Source organism: Pholcus phalangioides, unplaced genomic scaffold (genome assembly GCF_987345545.1).
Source record: "Pholcus phalangioides strain wild (caught in Gottingen) unplaced genomic scaffold, Ppha-v1.0 ptg000011l_1, whole genome shotgun sequence".
In the NCBI taxonomy this organism is placed as follows: Eukaryota; Metazoa; Arthropoda; class Arachnida; order Araneae; family Pholcidae; genus Pholcus; species Pholcus phalangioides.
The window spans coordinates 36,741,545-36,762,998 of record NW_028301604.1 but is presented as its reverse complement, the minus strand read 5'-3'; the positions used below and the strand labels follow the sequence as shown (position 1 = coordinate 36,762,998).

The 21,454-nt window shown below is 41.2% G+C and overlaps 3 protein-coding genes across 3 annotated transcripts in view; 2 read left to right on the top strand and 1 right to left on the bottom strand.

The window, feature by feature from the left end:
* The window catches only part of LOC149080388 (acetyl-coenzyme A synthetase, cytoplasmic-like), a 1,034,375-nt gene that overhangs the window by 92,800 nt on the left and 920,121 nt on the right, over nucleotides 1-21,454 (top strand). The window contains exon 2 of the mRNA XM_089239527.1: nucleotides 18,396-18,744. Within this exon, the coding sequence (XP_089095653.1) occupies nucleotides 18,425-18,744 (320 nt within the window). The 5' untranslated portion in view covers nucleotides 18,396-18,424. The remainder of the gene's footprint in view (nucleotides 1-18,395; nucleotides 18,745-21,454) is intronic.
* Nucleotides 2,459-4,168, top strand: LOC149080400 (uncharacterized). Its single transcript, XM_089238735.1, has one exon. It carries the CDS (start codon nucleotides 2,459-2,461, stop codon nucleotides 4,166-4,168), a length of 1,710 nt encoding a protein of 569 aa, XP_089094861.1.
* On the bottom strand, nucleotides 7,972-8,911 carry LOC149080399 (uncharacterized). The gene is made up of 2 exons (XM_089238734.1): nucleotides 8,459-8,911; nucleotides 7,972-8,373 (listed from the first exon to the last, which is right to left on the bottom strand). The coding sequence occupies exons 1-2, from the start codon at nucleotides 8,909-8,911 to the stop codon at nucleotides 7,972-7,974; spliced, it is 855 nt and encodes a 284-aa protein (XP_089094860.1).

Below are 21,454 nucleotides of genomic sequence, written 5' to 3'. Positions count from 1 at the left end.
TCCACAGAAATTGGACAACTAGACAGGGAAAATTGATAATAGAGACGAAGGAGGAGGAAGACTTGGTCAAATTGATTGAGGAATTCAGGAAACTCGACGAACTTGCAAACAGATATACAATATCTAAGCCTCTGAAAAGGAACCCACAAGTGATCTTGTATCAAGTAGAGTGTACCATTCCAGATGGCGACCTGATAGATGATATCATCTTAAAAAACAGATTGGAAGAGGCAAAGATAGACATTGTTTATAGATATCCTCCCAAGGGAATCAAGACGACTAGTAATATTACTATTGATATTGACCCAAAGAACTTCGACCAAATAATTCGAAGAAGACGAAACTTTGTTGGCTGGACTTCGATCAATTTTAGGGAACACATTAGAGTAATCCAGTGTTATAATTGTTGGGCCTTTGGCCATATTGGTAAGTACTGCCAAAACAATAAAACCTGCCGAAAGTGTGGCTCTCGAGGCCACGGGATACAAGATTGTAAAGGTCAGAATAGGTGCAATAATTGCGTCATACATAATTCGAAATTTAAAACAAACTTTGACGTTGATCACCAGGCAACAGACACAAATTGTCGAATCTTTCAAAAAGAGCACGATAAACAAAGAGAGAAAGTTAATTATATAATAAGAGACGAAAATGCCTATAAAAGCAGCTCATTTGAACCTTAATCACGCCATGGGAGCAACGGAACAACTCTCTGCTGATATTTCCACGCTTGATCTTCAATTAATTAGTATAAATGATCCTTATTTGAGAAAACGTAAATTGGTTGGCTATCCCATGGACCTTCGCATTGTGTAAATTGATGAGGACCCAAAGACTGCTATTATTGTCAATGATAACAAACTCCTAATACAGATTAACTATTGCACTAAAAATATAGTGGCCATTAATGTAAACAGTGAAGATATGGAATTTGTCTTCTTGTCGATCTATTGCGAGCCTTCCATTAATATTGAAGATTACTTGAGAGAACTCCAACACTTGTATGAGAGAGATCAAAGACAGAAATATGTCATTTGTGGAGATTTTAACGCAAAATCAGGAGCATGGAGTCCACGACCAACGGATAGCAGGGGTAGAACCTTGTTGGATCATATCAATCTATTTGATTTGATAGTCGTAATGACCCTGCAAGTAACCCAACATATTCTTCCACAAATGGGATTAGTTGGATCTATCTGACACTTATAAAGAACATGCCTGCTACTGACATTCTCCATTGGCAGGTTTCGGATCATGAAACGCTTAGTGACCATACACTTATGCTGTTTGAAGTTTCTACTAGTGTCCCAACGCCGTACTTCAAGAAAACCTTGAGAATGGCTGACATTGACATTTTAAGACATTGACATTGACATTGAATTTAAGAATGGGAATCAGCACTCTTGCACATAAACTGCAAGAAATAGAAGTAAAGGAGTCGAATATTGACTCATACATAACAGAAGCACAGAATGGACTTTATGAGGCTGCGATGAAAAGCAAAAGTAAATTTTATAAGAGAAGGAAAGACGCCAAATGGTGGACAATCGACCTAAAGATCAAAAGAAAACAAATAAGAGCCCTTAGGAGGAGATTTCAGAGGGAAAGGAATAGTGATGAAAGAACAAGATTGAAGCTGCTTTATAAACAAGAAAAAACACGATATAAAAGAATGATTTTTGACACGAAGCGAGGATCACTTAGAGATTATTTGGAAAAAATATCGGTCAAAGATGCCTTTGGCACCCCATATCGAATCTTAACAGACAAGATAAATAACCCTTTTGTTGCTAGTGGCGTAAGAAGACTAGATGGAACATCTACAAACACATATGAAGAGACATTGGCAGAGTTGGACAGCCATCACTTCAGAAATACAACCTATGATGTTGACGACATGACACTATTCGAAGCTACGACGATAGATAGAAAGGCCGAAATAACAGGGGTAGAACTAGAGAGTACCATCGAACAAATGAAGATTGGTAAAGCTCCCCTCCCCCCGCAGATGGAATAACTCTGGAGTTGATAAAAGAAATGTACATTACAGACAGAAAAAGATTCTTAGAACTCTTAAACTACTGTGTCAAAAACAGTATCTTTCCAAAACCATGGAAAGTGGCCAGGATTGTTTATATACCCAAAGATGGCAAGGACCTACGGAGACCAGAGTCATACCGTCCAATAAGCCTCCTACCCGTCTGGGGGAAGGTTTAAGATAAATTGTTGACGAGAAGATTAACAAATTACTTGAAGAGGTGCAGAAAATTGAGTATGGTTTTTGAAAAGGTCGGGGTGCTAATAACGCCTTGCATGCTTTGATCCAGAACATAGAGAATAATATACGAAGAGGCTTTTACACATGCCTCATCACTCTGGATGTGAAGAGTGCGTTTAACTCTGTTAGATTGTCTGGAATAAGAAGTCTAATGAACAAATACGAAGTGCCCTAGCTAACATGGTAATGGATTTCTTAAATGAAAGAAGTATATTCGCAGGAGCTTCGGGAGAAGTTAAATACTATAATATAGGCGTGCCGCAGGGCTCATCTTTAGGCCCTATAATTTGGCTTATATTAATCAACGACCTATTGGAAATGCAGTTGGATGAGCACGAACAAATTCAGGCATTTGCCGATGATGTCATAATTTTACTTAGATCGACGAATTACACCATCTTCGAACAACTATCCACACCAATATTAGATAGAATACACACTTGGTGCCAGACCCATGGATTAACTCTTAGCTTTGATAAATGTAAATACGCAATATTCAAACAAGGCCAGGAAGTGAGACGTTATCCTCCCATAAGACTAATGGGAAACAGTATCACCCATGTCAATAAGATAAATTACTTGGGTGTCTTGCTGTCACATAATATGAACTTCACAGACCATCTAGATATGAAATTAGATAAAGTGAATGGTTATATTCAAAAGCTAAGAAGAATTGTTAAGGCCACGTGGGGCTTATCACCAATAGTGGTGGAAGAGATATACATTACTTGCGTGGAAAAGATGGTGCTCTATGGAGCAGAAGTATGGTTCAAGGAACTACAATACTTGGAATCAAAACTTGAACAGATACAGCGAACAGAATTGTTGATCGTCACTAAATGTTATGACAGTGTTTCAGGTCATGCTCTACAGGTTCTTTCCGGCTGCGTGCCCCTTTTCTACAAAGCAAGAAGCATACACAAGATGTTCACCTTGTTTAAACTTAGAATGCCCATTCAAATAGGAACGAGACAAATACAAGCCAACAAGGTTCAAGAAGAAGATCAGAATTTTGACGAACCATGGAAAATGGCAATCCTAAACTGCGACAGAGCGGAAATAGACACTAACAGATACTCAGCATACACAGATGGATCAAAAACAGACTTTGGGACTGGCCTGGCCTATATCATATTTGAAGGAGAGAACATTTTATATCAAAATAAAATAAAACTGTCAGATAATACTTCAGTTTTTATGGCAGAATTGCTTGCAATAAAGCTGACAATTGAAAAAGCAATTGAGCTAGGATTATCTCAAATCGACATCTACAGCGACTCGATGTCAGCCTTAGAAAAATTGAAATCATTAAAGAAGACAGATAATATTATCAAAAGTATTAGACAACTGCAAGAAAAGATCAGAATAAGATTACATTGGGTAAAAGTCCATGTAGGCAACCCTCGCAATGAACTTGTAGACAGACTGGCTAAAGAAAGTACAACGAAGACTACCATCGATATTCACTGTAAATATTCAAAGTTCCAGATTCGAACTTTATTAAATCGCGACAACATGATCCAGTGGCAAAACCTATGGGACAACTCTACTAAAGGTCGTGCTACATATTACTTATACCCGAAAGTAAGCTGTAGCAGGATTAAAGGTAACTTCTATGTTAACCAGATACTGACCGAACACGGCGCTTTTGGTTATTATCAAGGGTGGAGACGCCAGAAAGATGACTCTTGTGTATTTTGTGGGGAAAGGTGTGCAAGAAGAAGACATTACCTGTACGATTGCCGTTACTGGAAAAGTAAAAGAGAGACAATCATACCTCCGGATAAAAGAAATCTCGACATATTAACTCTTTTAACAAACAAGGAAATTTATGAATTTTACATAGGAGTCATCAGAAAATCAATGGAGATATATCTCGAATATTGGTAGGGAATAGTGGAAAAAAAAGAAGAAAAAAAAAGGGAGGAGAGAACTTTTCCTAGCTATATTGCGAATAATGTGTGAATACTGAATTTTGTGACATTTTGAATTAAGTTTTATATTTTTGAGTTATCCCATGAGATTATGGGCATATATTTCGTATTTATTTTTACAGAGTGAAGTTGTTGTTTTGCACAGTGGATAATCTTTCTTTTCTTTATAAACCTCAAAAGCTGAGGGGATTATTATTATTTTTATGTATTTTATTATTTTCTTTATTTATTTTTCCTCGCGAACCCCCCCCCCCCTTCCCGTAAACGGGAGGGGGGGAAATGCAATAAACAGGAAGGTTAAATAGCCAAAAAAAATATTTTTAGACATCTCTGAGAAAATTGGGCTCTTTGTGCTGAGAGGGATTGATTGAAATATTGAACTTCAGGACCCGCTGCATGCCTCTAGGGACGGGACAGCAATATATATGATTGATTTACCTGGGGGAATGATGCTGTTGAGGTAGCTCTGGGCTTACTTTATGGAAATAGAGCAAAATCTCTCAATCCAAAAACTGAGCATTAACGCGAGTTCTTGTTCGAAATTAACTTTCAGTTTCCTCTGCTTTGTGTCAACCATAGGGCCGCAACTAGACAAAAAAATTTACTGTCGCATGGGGGTCTGTACCTACGTTATTATTTTATTATATTTATGAGTATTTTGGTACCCGTCCACGTAATTTTCAACTGAAAAATAATAAGCTCCACGCCCTTACTGGTCCAGCCCCCTGGAAACAGACCCACCCCTGCTCTCTTTTAATTGTGGCCCTGGTCAACCTTTCGATAAAGATTTTCAACTGTGCAATAAAGCGTTCTTGAAATTTTAGAATTTCTTACCGTATGGTTGATGCTGAGAAAAAAAATTGTGCATTAAAAAAAAATGTACCATTTATTTGATCATTTTTTGTGGTGCCCCTTTTCTGCTGATGCCCTAATCACGTGCTTATGGCATGGTTAATCCGGCTCTGTATCTTAGCAATGAAAAGCGTCCATTCAGCGTAAACAAGTTGAATAGAACAGAACTTGCAGAATAACAGGACATAACGTCACCTTTCGCACACTCCACTGAATAATACATTTGAAATGCAATACAGACATTATTATTCGCGGATGATATGCTCATTTTGGCGGATTCACCTGTTAACTTGCAAAGAAAAATTAACATATTAGAAACTTTCTGTACCGACTTTCACTTGAGTGTAAATATAAATAAAACAAAAATCATGGTCTGCAAAAGAGCTGGCAGACTGAAAATGGACGAGAGATGGTCGTATCGTGATCTTATCAGCAACCGTGGAATTTCGCGTGGAATACACACTCATTAATTCATTCAAACCGAGCACAACTCCGGTCTATCGCCATAGGCAATTTACTACCGATTGAGTTGTGCCGGAAGTATGAGTGTGTGTCCCCCCCAAATCCCCCGGGCCACGAAAGCGACTGTATACTAAGTATACAAAACACAAAATACATTCAACAGCCTGACACCTGACCAGCCGTCGCCCAGCCCTCAAAGTCCAGCCGCCCCTCGAGCAGCCGCTCAACCGGCATGGTTTCAAGGGAGCTGCCTCGCGACAGTTACCTACAAGGAACAGCTTTTGCTCTTATTTAATGAAAGACTAATTCGTGACTTCCTCCTTCGCCTCGTTCTCATTGGAAGTCAGAGTCGGAGCCTGGATCGTCTGCCTCTTGATCGTCGTTTTCCTCCTCAGTCCATTCTTCTTCTCCCTGTTGTCCTGTCTCCTGACGTCTTCTGATTCTCTCACTCCTTCTCCTGGGTGCAGGAGGGCTCGTCGCTCGATCCGCCGCTCCCGTCCGCTTATTATGGAGCCACTCCACGTTCTCTTCCAAATAGCCGAAAAGTTCCTTTATTTTCCTTAGTGCTTTATCATCCTTGACCATTCTTTTAAGCCACTAGTTCTCACATTGCGGCCATGGCTTAACTAAGTCGGAACGACTGGTGCGAACAAATTCCGTGACAAAGTGAATTGGACTTCCCACTTCGCATATGCACTCCTCGTTGTCGGAAATTTTGAAACGCTTGAAGTTGGTGGAAACGGTTCATGGCCCGAGAAGAAGATTGTCTTTTCCCTACTCTAGTAACGTTCTTTCCACTGGACTTTTGGGATGACTCTATGAATAAGCCGTCCGTTTGTTTTGGGATCATTCCATTGCTTCTGCCATTCCAGTATTGTCAGGCCTTTAATTATTCTTTTGACCGTTGCCGTAGGGATCTTCTTCTCCTGGGACGTTGACTCCAGTTTCGTCGCTTCCTTCGCCAACTGATCTGCCTCCTCGTTTCCACGTTCGCCCACATGGCCTCTCACCCACATCAGTCATTACCACTACATTCCCCCTCTCTTTCAGTATTCTTCGTATGGCTCTAGCATCTTCGTGTCTTGTTAACGGGTCCTTTATGGCTTCCAAGCTTGATTTACTGTCTGAATATATGGCCATCTTCTCCACGTTATCCTCCCGTTGTTCCAGTGCTTTTCGGATCGCCCACAGCTCAGCTTGAAATACCGTGCATTCCTCTCTCAGTTTCTCTCTCCAGGACTTGTCTCTTTCACCTCCTTGATACTCCACGTACGCTGCTCCTGTTCCACTATCCATCTTGGACCCATCCGTAAAAATTGTCCTTCCCTCGTATGAGATGGTTTCTTCTCGCTCCGTCATTACGACCTGTTGCTCCTGGATTTCGTTAACTGGGTTGTCGCCCCATCCTATAGCTCTTCCCTCCACCTCCTCGATAGTATACAAACTCGAAGATGCTATGATCTGCATTGCCACCGTCGGTATTTTGTGATACGCCCTTGTCATAAAGAACAGGAAACATCTTTGGATGGTATCGAGCTGTCTTTTCATTTTCTCTGTCGGTTTAGCTTACCATGCGGCTGCTCCATACGTTACTGTATTGGTTGCCATCTGGTCATACTCTGGTTAATTCCCCATCTTTGACCTGCTATGGCCATCATCTTCTGTAGGTTTGCATTGGCCTCTTTTTCCTTGCTGTCGAAGATGTGGAATCCAATTCAGGTCGCTGTCGATCAGCACCCCAAGGTATTTCATTTCTTTTCTCCATGTGAGTCTCTGGTTTCTCATCCTGATGTTAGGTCGCTTGTCTCGTGTGCTAAACCACATGTAACCACTTTTGTTGAGTGCTGGCTCTAGGTCGTTCCGGTCCATCCATGTTGCAATTGTCTCCAGCGCTTCTCCAACTGTTTCCTCTACATCATCCCATCTGGGCTCCGAGATTTACAGCAGTAGGTCGTCTGCGAACGCTTGTACTCTGACCCACACCCTCCACCTTTCTTTTAGCAGCGCATCCATCGTTATATTCCACATGAGGGGGCCAGAGCATGATCCCTGTGGGCATCCTCTTGTCTGTGCATGCTCCACTGTCTCTCTTTCTACCTCCATCAGAACTTTTCGGCCCTACAAGAGAGCTTTCAGTGTCAGCTTCAGCTTTGTTGGTATCGGGAGTTGTTGGATTATTTTCCGGAGATTTCCGTAACGAAGAGCATTGAATGCCCTCTTGATCTCAGCTGATATTAATACCGTATGCTCTTGTCTCGCTCTTCTTTCTCGTGGACTGTCTATTATATCAGACAATGCCTCGTCCGCCGACCTCCCCATCCGGAATCCGTACTGGTTTGGATGCAAGAATTTATTCTTGTCCAGATGATAGACAGTCCTAGTCACCAGTATTCTTTCCAGAATTTTTCCCGTATGGGATAGTAGTGCCACCGGGCAGTACAATTCCTACTTTTCTTGTTCCTTCCCTGGCTTGGGCATCAATACTATCTTTCCAATCTTGAAAATCCTCGGTATGCTAACCAGATCAAGGCACTTGTTATATAACTCAGTGAGCGATGCCGGGTATTCCTCGTGAATGTTTTTGAGCATTGGTATAGTTATCCCATCTGGGCCTGGCGCTTTTTTGTTTCCAATTTTATTCAGCGATCTCTGGATCTCTTTCTCCGTTATCCTTGGCTCCGTCCTTCCCTCCTGTTGACCATGTTCTGCTGTCTCCTGTCCTCTCTCTCTTTTCTGCCATTCTTGCTCTTTGGAGTAAGTATCGGGAACAATCTTTGGAGCTGCTATTGCAATGCCTCTTCCATGTTCTCTGCCTCCTCTCCCATTAGAATCTGGGCCGTAGACTTCCTTGCCTTGACTGTCGCATGAAGTCACGACGTTCCCGAATGGGTCTACCGCTTTCCCGCATAACTTCCGCCTCAGTTCGTCTTACCAGCTTATTGTATATCGCTGTCTGTTTTCGGAATACTACCCTATACTCCATCTTTTTCTCTTCCGAGGCTCTCTTCCGTGTTCGGAGTTTGGCTCTCAGCAGCTTCCTCTCTACCTCTAGCTCTTGGGTCCACCACGGTGCCTTCCTTTTTCTCGGTGCCTCTCTGGTTGCTAGGGTCCTAACCGCCGTCTGCTTTATCACCTCCGTTATTTGTTCATTTATTCTGTCTAGTTGATCTACATTTCCGATTTTCTTGATATTGTCTATCATCTGTTGTGTCCTGCCTTTGAACTTTTTTGCGAAGTTATTGATCCTTCTGATAGACGTACTATACGTTCTTCTGTGTGGGCTTGGTTTCTCTTTCCCCCACCAGAAGTGCAGATACTTATGTGAACTTCCAGTGATTTCGTCTCCAACGCTCCATCCGCTCAATTCTCCTGCTTTACTGCTCATCGTCGAGTCCGGTCATCCCTCTCGTCCGTCAAGGTCGTATGTCGGTGTTGTATTCCCTCAGTTGACTACTTCAAGATCCGTCTCCATAGTGATGTCGTGGATTGCTCTTCCCCTGTCGTCACTTTTTTTGTACCCCCACTCCTCCTGATGAACATTTGGGTCGGCTCCTATGATCACTGGTACTCCTTTACTCTTCCTTACCGTCTCCTTCATTTCGTCGAGTGCTTCTTCCAGTTCCTCGTATGGCGATGAGTAGCAGCTGGATAATGTTATCTCCTTTCCTCTCACTCGCACCCTAACTGTGGCTGAGTGTTCTCCAATTTTGACGGTTGCTCCCTCTATCTTCTTGTTGGCTATGATGACCGCTGCTTTCAGGTTCTTTGAGGACCATACTTTCCACTCCTATGGGATTCCTCTGACCGCTCCTTTATACTTCCAAGGTTCTTGCACCAATATAACATCGACTCCCATGGCTGCAGCATTGTGAGCCATTTGTAGCATTGCTCCTCTCGCTCTGTCAACATTGAACTGTAGGAACCTGATCCCTTTTTTTTCTGGTTCCTCTAGTGGCACCATCTCTGCGCCGTGCTGTGTCATCGTTCTGTGAAAAAGATTATAAAAAAAACGAACAAATTTCAACAGCGCCTGTTGTCTCTCTTCTCAACTCATCGTTGTTACCTCCTGCCTCTCCATGTCACTGTTCTGACCGGGCTTTCCGTTTCTCTTAACTCCTGGCGTCAGGTTTCTGTTACGACCGTCACTTTGTCAGCTCTGAAACTCTCCTGCGTTACTCCCGCTCCGTTTTCTCTTCCTGGGATTTGCACCGTTAGTGCGGGTACCTCTCCTCCTTGCGCGCCTTTTTTTCTTGTCCATAAAACACTTCTTTCCACTTCTCTGTCCGGTCTCGAAGCTGCGGCTCTTCTTCCCTCATTTACTCCTGTTCCATGGATTCCTAGTTCTCGATTCTAATGACAATTTCCGGTCTCCATTTCCATTTCATTGGTGCCCTCATATTCGAGAAGTTGCCCCTCCTCTTGTCCTTTTTCCTTTATTATCCTCTGTCCGGCTCTTGCTCTCCACCTCCTTCCTTTGGATTCTCTCCGACATTCTTGGCCCTCTCTGCGGCCTCCCGGTCGCTCTTCAGTACACCGGGCACGATATCGCCGATGCGCTGTGCCTCACATCATTCCTGGTGTCCTTTTGTTCGTTACTCCATAAACAGTTAATGCATCGTATCCTTTCATTATGGAAAGCTATCGTTTCATGCTTTTCTGCACATCTGGCACATCTTGGATCAACACTGGTGCACCTCCTCGCATGATGCGTCATTGCCTAACACCGAAAGCATCTGGGAGACGGTGTGAACAACTTCACCCTCACTCTTTTTTCCCCAAGCCACATCTCGCCCATCCTCAGTGTCTCGACCAAGGCTCTATTCGCTCTCACCTCCACCACAATATGTCTCCTCTCCTCCACCTTTGCTCTCAACTGGAATTTCTAAGATACTTACTCTGCCTCCTGTCCTAGTACTCTTGCAATGCCATTCGTCAGCTCCTGAATATCCTCCTCACTTCTCCTGTCTTTAACCATGATATGTTCCCCCCCCCTGGTTTTGGGTGCCTAAGCGCCATCATCTCATTTAAATCACTCATGTCTGCCACCTTCCTGGAGAGTTCCTTGGCATCCTCCACATTACTCAAATCTACCACACAGCCCCTCTGTATACTCATGATTCTCACTGTACTTCCTTTCAGGTTCAACCTCTCTGCACTTGCCCTCAACAGCTTCGGCAACTCTCCTTTGTCCTCCTTGTGTCTTGGGAAAATAAACGCAGTGTAGATCTTTTTCCCATTCCTTCATCGCTCTGGCATACGAGGGGCCTTCTGACTCACTCTGTGTGTCTGGGGTCTGCATTGAAATGTTTAGTAACCTCCTCTGGATATCCGTCATCCCTTCCGACTGCGGCTCACTCCTTTCTCTTCTAATATCCTCTCTGTGAAAGTCCGGCCATCTCACTCTTTTCACCTTAGTTCTTGCTGACGGCTCCTCTCGGTTCTCTTCCAATATTTCTCCTTCCTCTATCTCCTCCTCACATCCTCTCTCCCCGGGTTTTGATTTGGGCCTAGCTCCCATTCTCATCCACTGCTCATTGTCTAGTGTCTTCTCTTCCGTCTGCCGCGCGCGATCCCTATTTCCTTCCCTTACACGTGGGCCTTCTCTCTCCTCCGGTTGGGCATCACAGTTGTCTACATCATAAGTATTCGTTCTGTCCACCTGCTTTTCTCTCTTCCTTGGTTTGCACCTCTGGCTTCTTTGGCTCCTTAATCTCTATCAGTCTCACCTGCCTATTCCTATCTCTTTCCCAAATTTCATGTGGGACCTCTTTCCCCTCCGTTTGGGTGCTTGATTCGTCAGTTTGGATTGCACCATCCATTCCATTCAGCCCTTCCTCTAACCTGTTTCTCTCTTCCGTCTGTGTTTCCTTGTCAACCTGGGTTGGAACCCTCTCCGCACCCACCTGAACAGCTACTTCCCCTTTCTTCATCAACTCCTCGACTCCTTGGTCCTTTCGGGCGCCTATTCATGGAATCTCCCTCGATATTTCAGAGACATGAATCTCTAAACGGGGGGAGCACTCTCTTTTCCTCCTGTCGGGGTGCTTGTCATCTTTCCTGACTCACCATGTGACTTAGCCATCATGATTGTCTCTTCAATCAGAGCCTTTACATACTCATGGCACCTCTGTAGCATCCTGTATTTTGCGCTGGGTCCATATCCAGTCTTCTCTGTGATTATGTGCCACAGCTCGTTAGCTGGATCAATTTCAAACAGGTCCTTTCGGAATCTATAACTTTCCTGCTCTTTCTCGTCTTCCTCCTCTGACTCCTTCAATCGACTTTCCTCAGACCCCGACATCCAGCTCCTGCGTGACCTGTTCTTTTTTTAACGATTCCACCTCCTCCGTCTTTGGTCTCACCTCTCTATCCTCTTTTTCCTCTCTGTCTCCTCTTGCCTGTTTCGGGATAAAGTCTGAAGGAGATAATGACTTAGTTGATGTCGAGAGGCTAAACGTAGGGTGGGATGAGCTCTCACTCCTCGTGTCTCCACTGCTCTCTGGATCCATCTAGGGATATTTGATTTCCCCGATCTGGTCCTACTTTCCTTCTTGTCTTTGACTCTTGTTTTGGTTGTCTCCCTGTATCTCTGGATTTTCATCCTTCCCGTTGCTTGTTTCTTCTTATGCATCAGCCCTCTTTTACGTGCCTTCCCTTTTAGTAGCTTTGGCGTCTCCATCATACTTTTCTCTAATTTAAATTTAATAATATGTAATGCGAAAAAAATGGGCGTAATCCATGTAAGTTCCTCAAGTATTCCACTTTGATGATGCGATCCCTTTCACTCGTGATATTGGATATCTCTTCACAATGCGAAAGTCTCGTTCACAATGAAGGAACGACGTATAATGTATTAGGTGAAATAATGATCACTATGTATGTGAGCAAACCTATACCACGTCTGTCTGGGGTTACGACAATTTTTTTTGGGGAGGGGGGCTGTTCCCTGTCTTAGTCTGTGTGGGTGTGTTCTGCTGCCCGGTTGTTTGTAAACAAACACTTGTCTGTTGATGGCGCTGTCCGTCCGCCCTTGACCATTTAGAATTTCGTTTTTGTAGCGTTCACTCTCTCCCAAGGCTCTTTGAGAAGATAGCTGACTGTATAATACGATGCTCTTTTGTTGTTTTCTTTGCGGTCCTACGCTGCTAGGGTGGCGCCGGTCTGTCTATTGCGATAGACTGGATCCCCACAGTACTTCCCCCTGAGACCGCAAGCTGGTCAGGCTGGAGGAAAACGAAATCTTACAGTTCGACCACAACGAGTTGTCACAGTTCGTGGAGGATCAATTTTTGTTTTGTCCGATGTGGAACAGTCTGTCTCTCTTTTAAGTTCTTCTGGAGTAGCGAGGACGAAGGCCGGCTTGAGCAGCACCTCCTAGAGATAGAAGGCCTCCGCAGTCTGCTTGTGATGACAGTAAGTAGTCTATTTTCCCTCAGAATATTCACGGAAAAAATTCCCTGCTCGTGCTAGTATCATAATCAGGAAAAGAAATTATCGGGCTCAGAATTGGCGATTTCTATGTCCCACATCCAATCACTATGCGGTATTTGTGAGCAAATCAGGAAAATTCTACACCAAAATAAGAAGAAATGAAATAGGATGCTGTGTTTCAAAATGTGGCAAACTTGCTAGGTAGTCTGAATGGCGTTTATGGCAAACAGTGCAGAGGCCTTCTATCTCTAAGAGGTGCTAGCTTGAGACAGTCAATTGACACAGTTTTAGATTTGCCATTGACGTCCAAGGTGTAGAACTTGCCACTACGTGCAAGAACCTTGAAGGGTCCGTTGTAAGGTGCCTGAAGAGGTCGGCGAACAGCGTCAACTCGAACGTAAACATCGGTAGCCATTGACAACGTCTTATGAACGAAGATGTTGTGTCGACCATGATGGCTTGCCGCAACAGGTTTGAGGTTCTGCATGTATTCTCGGAGATGAACCAAGAATTGGTCAGCTCGTGGAGAGATCTTGGAAGAGTGCAAGAATTCCCCTGGTAAACATAGCATCTCACCATAGACGAATTCTGCGGGACTTGCTCCAACATCTTCCTTCAGGCTGTAGCGGATTACAAGTAAGACGGATGGCAATGCCTTTTTCTAGCTACTGGTTTTGTCCAGCTACTGCCTTTAGATGTTTGTTAAATCGCTCAATTATCCCGTTAGCAGCTGGATGGTATGCAGTGGTTCTTGTTCTCTCTGTGCCCAGTAGACGAGTGAAAGAACGGAACTCAGATTCAAACTGTGCACCACGGTCAGTAGTAACAATCTCTGGGACACCGACTCTTGAAATCCATCCTGCAAAGAAAACTTCAGAAACAGATTCAGCAGTTTGATTCAGCATAGCAAACAACCTCGGGCCACCGAGTAAATCTGTCAAAGCATGTGAGACAGTACGTGTAGCCTTGTGAAGGTTTTACGTAAAATTGATAACCACAAGCTGACGGGTGGTGAAAAAAAATGAAGTTTTTAACAATTGTGGTTTGCGTTAGACGGGACGTTGAGAATTTGCGTTAAGCGCGTGACGTCACTAACGACTTCGCTGTATAATAGAACCTTAGGACCATTTGGAAGTCGTCAACTTCACACGTGCTTCTTCAACTTCATACGTGCAGGACCGTCGGTCGGTTAATAGTAAAGTGATAACGTGATCATCACGTATTCCCACAGATCATTACGATCTGTCCAGGGAATTTGTTAGTAGACATCCATGCCCGTACCGGAATTTAAACCCAGACCTGCACAGTCAGAGGCCCTAACTACTGGGCTGGCTGCTAGGCGTCATAACCAAATATTTGCGCAAAATTTCTAATTGTCCTCATACTTTTTCCAGGTTTTGACATTTACTAAAAATCAGCGTTTCTCAATCTTTTAGTATTTGCGACCCAATTTTCAATCATAATTTTCATCGCGCCCCCCCACAAGTGCAGTACAGGGGGGCACCCCCCCCCCATGAAATTTTTGGAACTTTCATATGGAATATTACATTCAAATAATTTGCTGAAAATTACTTTTATCAACTTATTTTAAGCGAAAATAAAACAATCTTTCCTCTGAGAAAGTCACGAAAATACTGAACAATATGGGATGTATGTCAACCCATTCACAACAATTAGAAAAATCATCCCTCCCAACAGGGAGCTCTGTATCCCCCCCCCCGTTCCCTATCGCTATCGAATCTATCGTGAATGTGTATGTTATTGTTATAATCTGCGTGTTAGCTGATCGAGACAAAAAAAACTGCAGTAGAGGACCCCTTTATTCGTGGGAGTTAACGACATTCGGTTGGGGGGGAGGACTGCGGAAAGAAAAAAAAAGGAGTAAAGAAGAGAAGGGAGATGCTTGTGGAGGCGAGATCACGGGAAAAGAAGAAAGAGTTTGTGTGTATGTTTGATAGGAAATAGGTTTTTTTTGCGCTGTCGTATTCAAGTTAATATTAAATTATTTAAAATTAAAAAAAAAAAAATGGATTTCAAGTGAGAGGAGGTGTATGCGGTTTACAACGGTATTAAATACATATTACCGCAGTAGATTTGTACAGAAACATGGATAAATTTTTAAGTGGGCACAAGCGAGCAGTAGACGAAGCATCGACAAGTGCACAGAATAGCGTGGTTCCAAAAATGAAATCAAGAAAATATTCTCACGAATACTTAAATTTCGGTTTTACCAGCACTGAAGTAAATGAAGAAGAAAGACCTTTATGTGTCATTTGCTCAAAAATTTTGGCAGCAGACAGCATGAAACCTAATAAACTTAAACGGCATTTGGAAACACTTCATGGTGAGTACGTTAACAAACCCCGAGAATTCTTTGAATTGAAATTAAAATCGCATGAAAAGCAAAAATCATTTTTTATAAGAACTTTGTCTGTGAATGAAAAAGCTTTACTTGCCTCTTACAAAGTTTCATATAAAATAGCCAGATAGCCTCACACCATAGGTGAAGAGCTTATTTTGCCAGCTGCAATCGAGATTGTAGAAACTATGTTTGGGGATAATTTTGCCAAACAATTACAGTCCATACCTCTATCAAATGATACTGTTGCCCGTCGAATTGGTGATATAGCTGAAGATGTACAGCATCAGCTTTTCGAGAAGTTACGTGACAAATTGTTTACAATTCAGCTTGATGAGGCAATAGATAGCAATAAAGATGCTCATCTCATTGCTTATGTTCGATTTTGTGATGGTACGTCAGCAGTAGAAGAACTACTTTTCTGCAAACAAATAGAACTCAAAGCAACAGCACTCTCATTATTTGCTATCTTAAATGATTTTATAAAGACGCAAACATAGAGTGGAAAAATTGCGTTGGAATATGCACCGATGGTGCTCGTTCAATGTCTGGAAAATTGTGAAACAAAAATCCCCACAGTGTGTCTGGACACATTGCATGATCCATAGAGAAGCTTTGGCTTCCAAAGAAATGAGCTCTGGTCTTAATAACGTGCTAACAACGGTTGTGACTGTAGTAAATTATATAAAAATGAGACCCCTAAAATCAAGAATTTTTTCTGCACTTTGTAAAGATATGGGTGCAGTACATTCAGCGTTACTATTTTATTGCGAGTCGCGATGGTTATCACGTGGGAAATTTTTGCAACGTGTTTATGAATTAAGAGATGAAATCGCAATTTTTTTAGAAGAGGAAAACCGACCGGAAGCCGAGATGTTTCGAGATCGTTTATTTGTGATGAAATTGAGCTACTTGGTAGACATATTTGATAAATTAAATAAATTGAATCTTCAACTCCAAGGAGCAAATACACATATGTTGGATACAGTGATAAAGTTAATGCTTTTTGTAGAAAATTAGAATTGTGGAGCAGAAATTTAAAGCAAAAAAACTTAGAAATGTTTGCAAATGTGGATGAATGTGTTAAAACTTACAAAGCTGAAGAACAACATGTGAAAGTGGTTTTTCTAACCATTGAAAATCATTTATCCATGCTGGCAAAGAATTTCAAAAAGTATTTTCTTGCTGACGACAACTTAGTAGCAAGTTACGAGTGGGTTAGGGATCCATTTCGAAATGCTCCCCATGGTCTCTCAACTGCTGAAGAAGAAATCTTCATAGACTTCACGGCAAGTGGCGAAATAAAAAGACAATTTAGTAATAAATCACTCTTTGAATTTTGGGAAGGTGTGGATGATGAGTTTTCTGCACTGAAAGAAAGAGCATTTCGTATACTATTACCATTTCCAACATCCTACCTTTGCGACACCGGATTTTCTGCAGCGGCTGCTTTGAAGACAAAATATAGATCTCAACTAAATATAGAAAAAGAACTCAGAGTGTCCATTTCTAATATTAAACCTTCCTTCGAAAAACTTTGCTCTTCAAGACAAGCACAAGGGAGTCACTAAAAATAATTGAACTTGTTTTTAATTTATATTGGTATTCTAATTATTAAATACATTGTGCAGTACTGATAAAGTCCTATTTGAAGTGTATTATATCAGTGTAAATGTGAATTTTATTTTTTATTATCTTATAATGCATTTTTTTTTGCTTTCCTTTCAGAGTAAAATAATCATTTTTTTAAACAATACATATTTTTTTCGATATGCTAGCGCCCCCCAGGGGGGGTGCGCCCCACAGGTTGAGAATCGCTGCTATAAATTAAATAATTTTTCCTAAAAAAGTGTGTGTCACTCATCAAAATTATGTTTAGTGGAAAACGCTTAGTTTCATTGCAGTTGTCACTTTAAAATTTTCATTCACCTACAAACACAAGTTTTCTAGTTATAGCGATTTTTCGAGTGTCAAACTCTTTTCCAGCATCTTATATGATTTGTCCTTCTACATCTAAAAAATCACGTTCCGGCCATCTGTTGATGGATATTTGCGATGATCGGTGATGGTCTCTGTTCAACGGATCTTCTCAATGTGTGTACTCTGTGGCTGTTGACTCGCGGAAAGCTCAGGTTTTCAAGGATTTCTTTGATTTTGTCTTTTGATGTTTCCTAGGTTTCCGATGATTAATCGCAAGGCACATTGAAGAATAGTAGGCTAAATTTTCACAATGCGGTGTATTTTCACGGTCATCGATTTCATAATTCAGCCATCAAATGTCATCAAATTGAGAGGAATTATCATTTGTAGACAAAGTGTTCCAAAGCGTATTAAATCATTCATTTCAGCTTCGATGCAGTAAGTTTCTGTTGGAAGTTGTCAAATTTGCCATTGAGTTTCCTGATAATTTCAAGGATATCATGAAGTGTCACGTTAGATTCCCCTGCGTCCGGAGAGAATTTATGTCTTTTGTTGCTTGTACTCGAGTCATGTGTCGAGAGGAAATTAATTATTCAGTGTTGTTTGAGCATTCTGAGTCGGAAGTAAGTTATTTTATTTTTTCGAATTTTTTCATTAAACAATTTTTTTCTGTAAAAAGTTATTCAACTTTCTGTTTGTAAACATTTCTTTAATTTTCTGTTTAATTTTTTCATCTCATTTTTCATTTCTTTAAGTATTTGTGTTTTTTTTCTCAATCAAAATAAAATTAAAAAAGAAACTTATTTCTTTTTTATTTAATTTGTCTATTTCTAATTATTCATGTTTTCTGTTAAACCCATGTAACGGGACAATGGTCTTATACAATAAAGATTGATTGATCGAATAAAATATTTTATGCTCAAGTATTCTAACGTGACGCTCAAGAATTATAAATCTTATTATAATTTATGAGGCTTGCTACTACGTCAAAAATTTTAAAATCGGATACTGATTCTGTTGAGGAATGTTTTCTCTTTTTTTCTAGATTGGAACGTATTGTGTTCTACAAGTATCGTTTGTTAGTTTACAGAGAAATTTTACGTTATGGTCTTTTCTTGTTTTTGAAATCGTGTTCATGGTTAATATCTATTTCTTCCAGGTTGGATAGGTCTTACTCTATGTTGGAAGATGGCAGATACAAGACATGAATCTGACATTTATCATCCGATGGATGCTTTCGCATCTAAGGCATATATTGCGAACATGAAAGAATATGAAGATATGTATAAAATGTCTATTGAACATCCCGACGTTTTTTGGACTGGAGTAAGTGATCAGTTGTATTGGAAGGTCAGCCCATCCAAAAAAGATGTTTGTCAATTTAACTTCGATATAAAGAAAGGACCGGTGTATATTCGTTGGTTTGACCAAGCTGTTACAAATGTGTGCTATAATGCTTTGGACCATCATATCTTTACTGGAAAAGGAGATCAAATTGCATTTTTCTGGTGAGCATTACTTATGATCTGATATACAATGTAATTTAAGATTGATGCATTCGAGAATCATTCATAGGCAGTTACTCTCAATTATAGCACTTACTCAAAGACACTTTGATTGAACAAAGATGAAGCCAAATAATGTCCCCCATAGTCCGTATGTTAGAGTCACTGGCTTCATTGCTATTCTAATTTATTTTTTGAAGTGGGACTTCTATAGTGACATAAAAGTGAAAGTTTCTGAGGAAAAGGAAACCATCACAAAAACTGGAATGCTTTCTTTTTCCTCGAAACCCATTCTGTAGAATAACTGATTGTGTATTGAAGTTCCGAGAAGCAGTTGGGTGGTGGGGGGATATCAATAGACAGGCCTCGTAAGAAAATAAAGTGGGTGAGGGGTATGGATAGTTTGTATCGAACAAAGAGTTTCTTACCTTTCCCTACATCTCCCTTCTGATTTTGATGAACCACGTTTATCGCCAGAAATTTTTAATAAGCAAATCTGGCACACGTAGGATTTACTATGGAATTATTAGGAGTTATTACGGCATTTAATTAAATTTAAAATTTTAAAATTCAATTTTAAATAATTAAACTTAAATTCAATTGAGGTTAATCTTGTCATGTCAAACCTAGAAGTTTCACTTCTATAGCGTTGGAGAATCTCACTCAGATTTTTCCCCCCCTCAAAACCAGTTCCGTAGAATAACTGAATGTGGAATGAAATCTCGAGAAGAATATGGGTTATGGGGGAAGGATGTCAGACATTCGGCCGTGTAAGAAAATAAAGTTGGGGGAGGGGAGTAATAGTGGCTATATCAGCGGTTCCCAACCGGGGGTACGCGAAAAGAAAATGGTAATGGCGGCCATCCATCTAAAAAAAGAACAAAATAATTCAAAAAGATTAAAAAGAAATTTTAAAAGTAGGTAGAGGTTTTTACTGATATTGTCAGTTGTAATATATTGACCTTTCCCTATCAATAAAATTTTCTATAACAGAGGGGTTGCGTCCGCTGCAAGGGGTTCGGCCTTCCCTCCTCCCGCCCGCGCCCAACCTATGATCGGAATTCGTGAACTCCTTCCTCTCGGCTCACTTTTCTTCGGCGTTTTAGATTTGATTATTGACTCATATTTTTAGGAAGTGTTTGAAACACTTCACGATTTCTTGTCACAAGCTGGGCTAAATTTAACAGTCGGCCACTTGGAAGGATTAAAATCCTCGTTTGAAAAATATTTTTCAGAGCCGGAAATGGGTGATCGGTGTAATTTTTCAAAATCCTTTCAAAGAAGAGTACTTTGAACCGGCTTCATTGTTGATTGCAGAAAAGGAGAAATTGTTCGTATACTTACATAAAAAATATAGAAGCAAATTGAACGCGATGTGAGTTTGTATTTATCCTCTTTTGAGCTTAATTTTTCAAACAATACAAACGCGACAAAGTAATAGCATATAGCAGCGGTTCTCGACCGGTGCTCCGCGGAGCCCTTGGGGCTCCTTGGGCACTCCCCAGGGGCTCCGCGGCAGCTCGAGAAAAATTTAAAAAAACCTGTAAATTTGAAAAAAATTATTATAAATATTTTAAATAACATAAATAAATCAGTAAATTTGATGAATAAATAAAAAATAGGCCTTCGGGGCTCCGCCATAGAAACTGCAGATCAGAAAGGGCTCCGCGAGTCAAAAAAGGTTGAGAACCGCTGGCATATAGCAATAAAAAAATAAAAACCTAGGATACAAAAAAAAACATAAGAAAGTAGAAAAATAAAATTATTTTCCAAAAAGTTTCTGACAACCTCGGTTCTACAATCGTGACAATGCGTCTGTTACCTGGTTTAATAGGCCAGCCTTGTGAACGATCGTGAAATTCCACCTTTGCAGCGCCAGGGCCCAGCGCATTAGCTTTGGGCTCTTGGGGATGGTATCTTGCAGATACGTCAGAGGATTGTGATTCGTTATGATTTCAATTTTGGTCCCCATTGTCCATTTCTCGAATTTTTTAGGGACGAAGAGAATGGCCCATGCCTCTTTTTCTAATGTAGCCCTAGTCCACTTCCTCTGTGTGTCAGTAAGTTTGTGGCTCAAAAAAGCTATGGGTCTGTATCGGCCGTATTCACCGTCCAGGTTCAGAACGCGATCCAGGTTCTAAACCGCGTTTCACCTCAAAATTGGTATTCACCGCCCCTGAATCGAGATCCGGGGACCAGCTTTTCGAACCTGAAACTGAACCTCCGATTTCAGCGATCCAGCAGGGTGGATCGAGTTTCAGCGCATGCGCAGTGAGCATTATCGTCACCGCAAACACAAACATCGACGTAATAATGGCGGTCGTGCTGAATTGTTTTTACGATAAGCCGGAATGAAATAGGGAATTTAGAATAATTTATTAATTCTAAGGTGATGAGTGACCGCGTTTAGGTATTAAATATATGTTAATAATTATCCCCGATCACTGAAAGCTTTCAACTGCTTCTTGAAGCCATCAACAAGTGACGAAAGAAGGTGAGTAATGATACTTTTCTATGATTTCCTTCAAATCTGAACTTTATTCGCTAACAAAATGATCATTATCAAATAATGATAGAATTGTATGTGTAATATACTCATGTATTGATATTAATGACACAAATTCGTCTTTACGGTACCTAAAGAAAGGTCGTGGTGGGCTCTCTCGATGCAGACTTTTTTCTTGAGTGGGGGCCCCCGAAAGTATTATGTAAA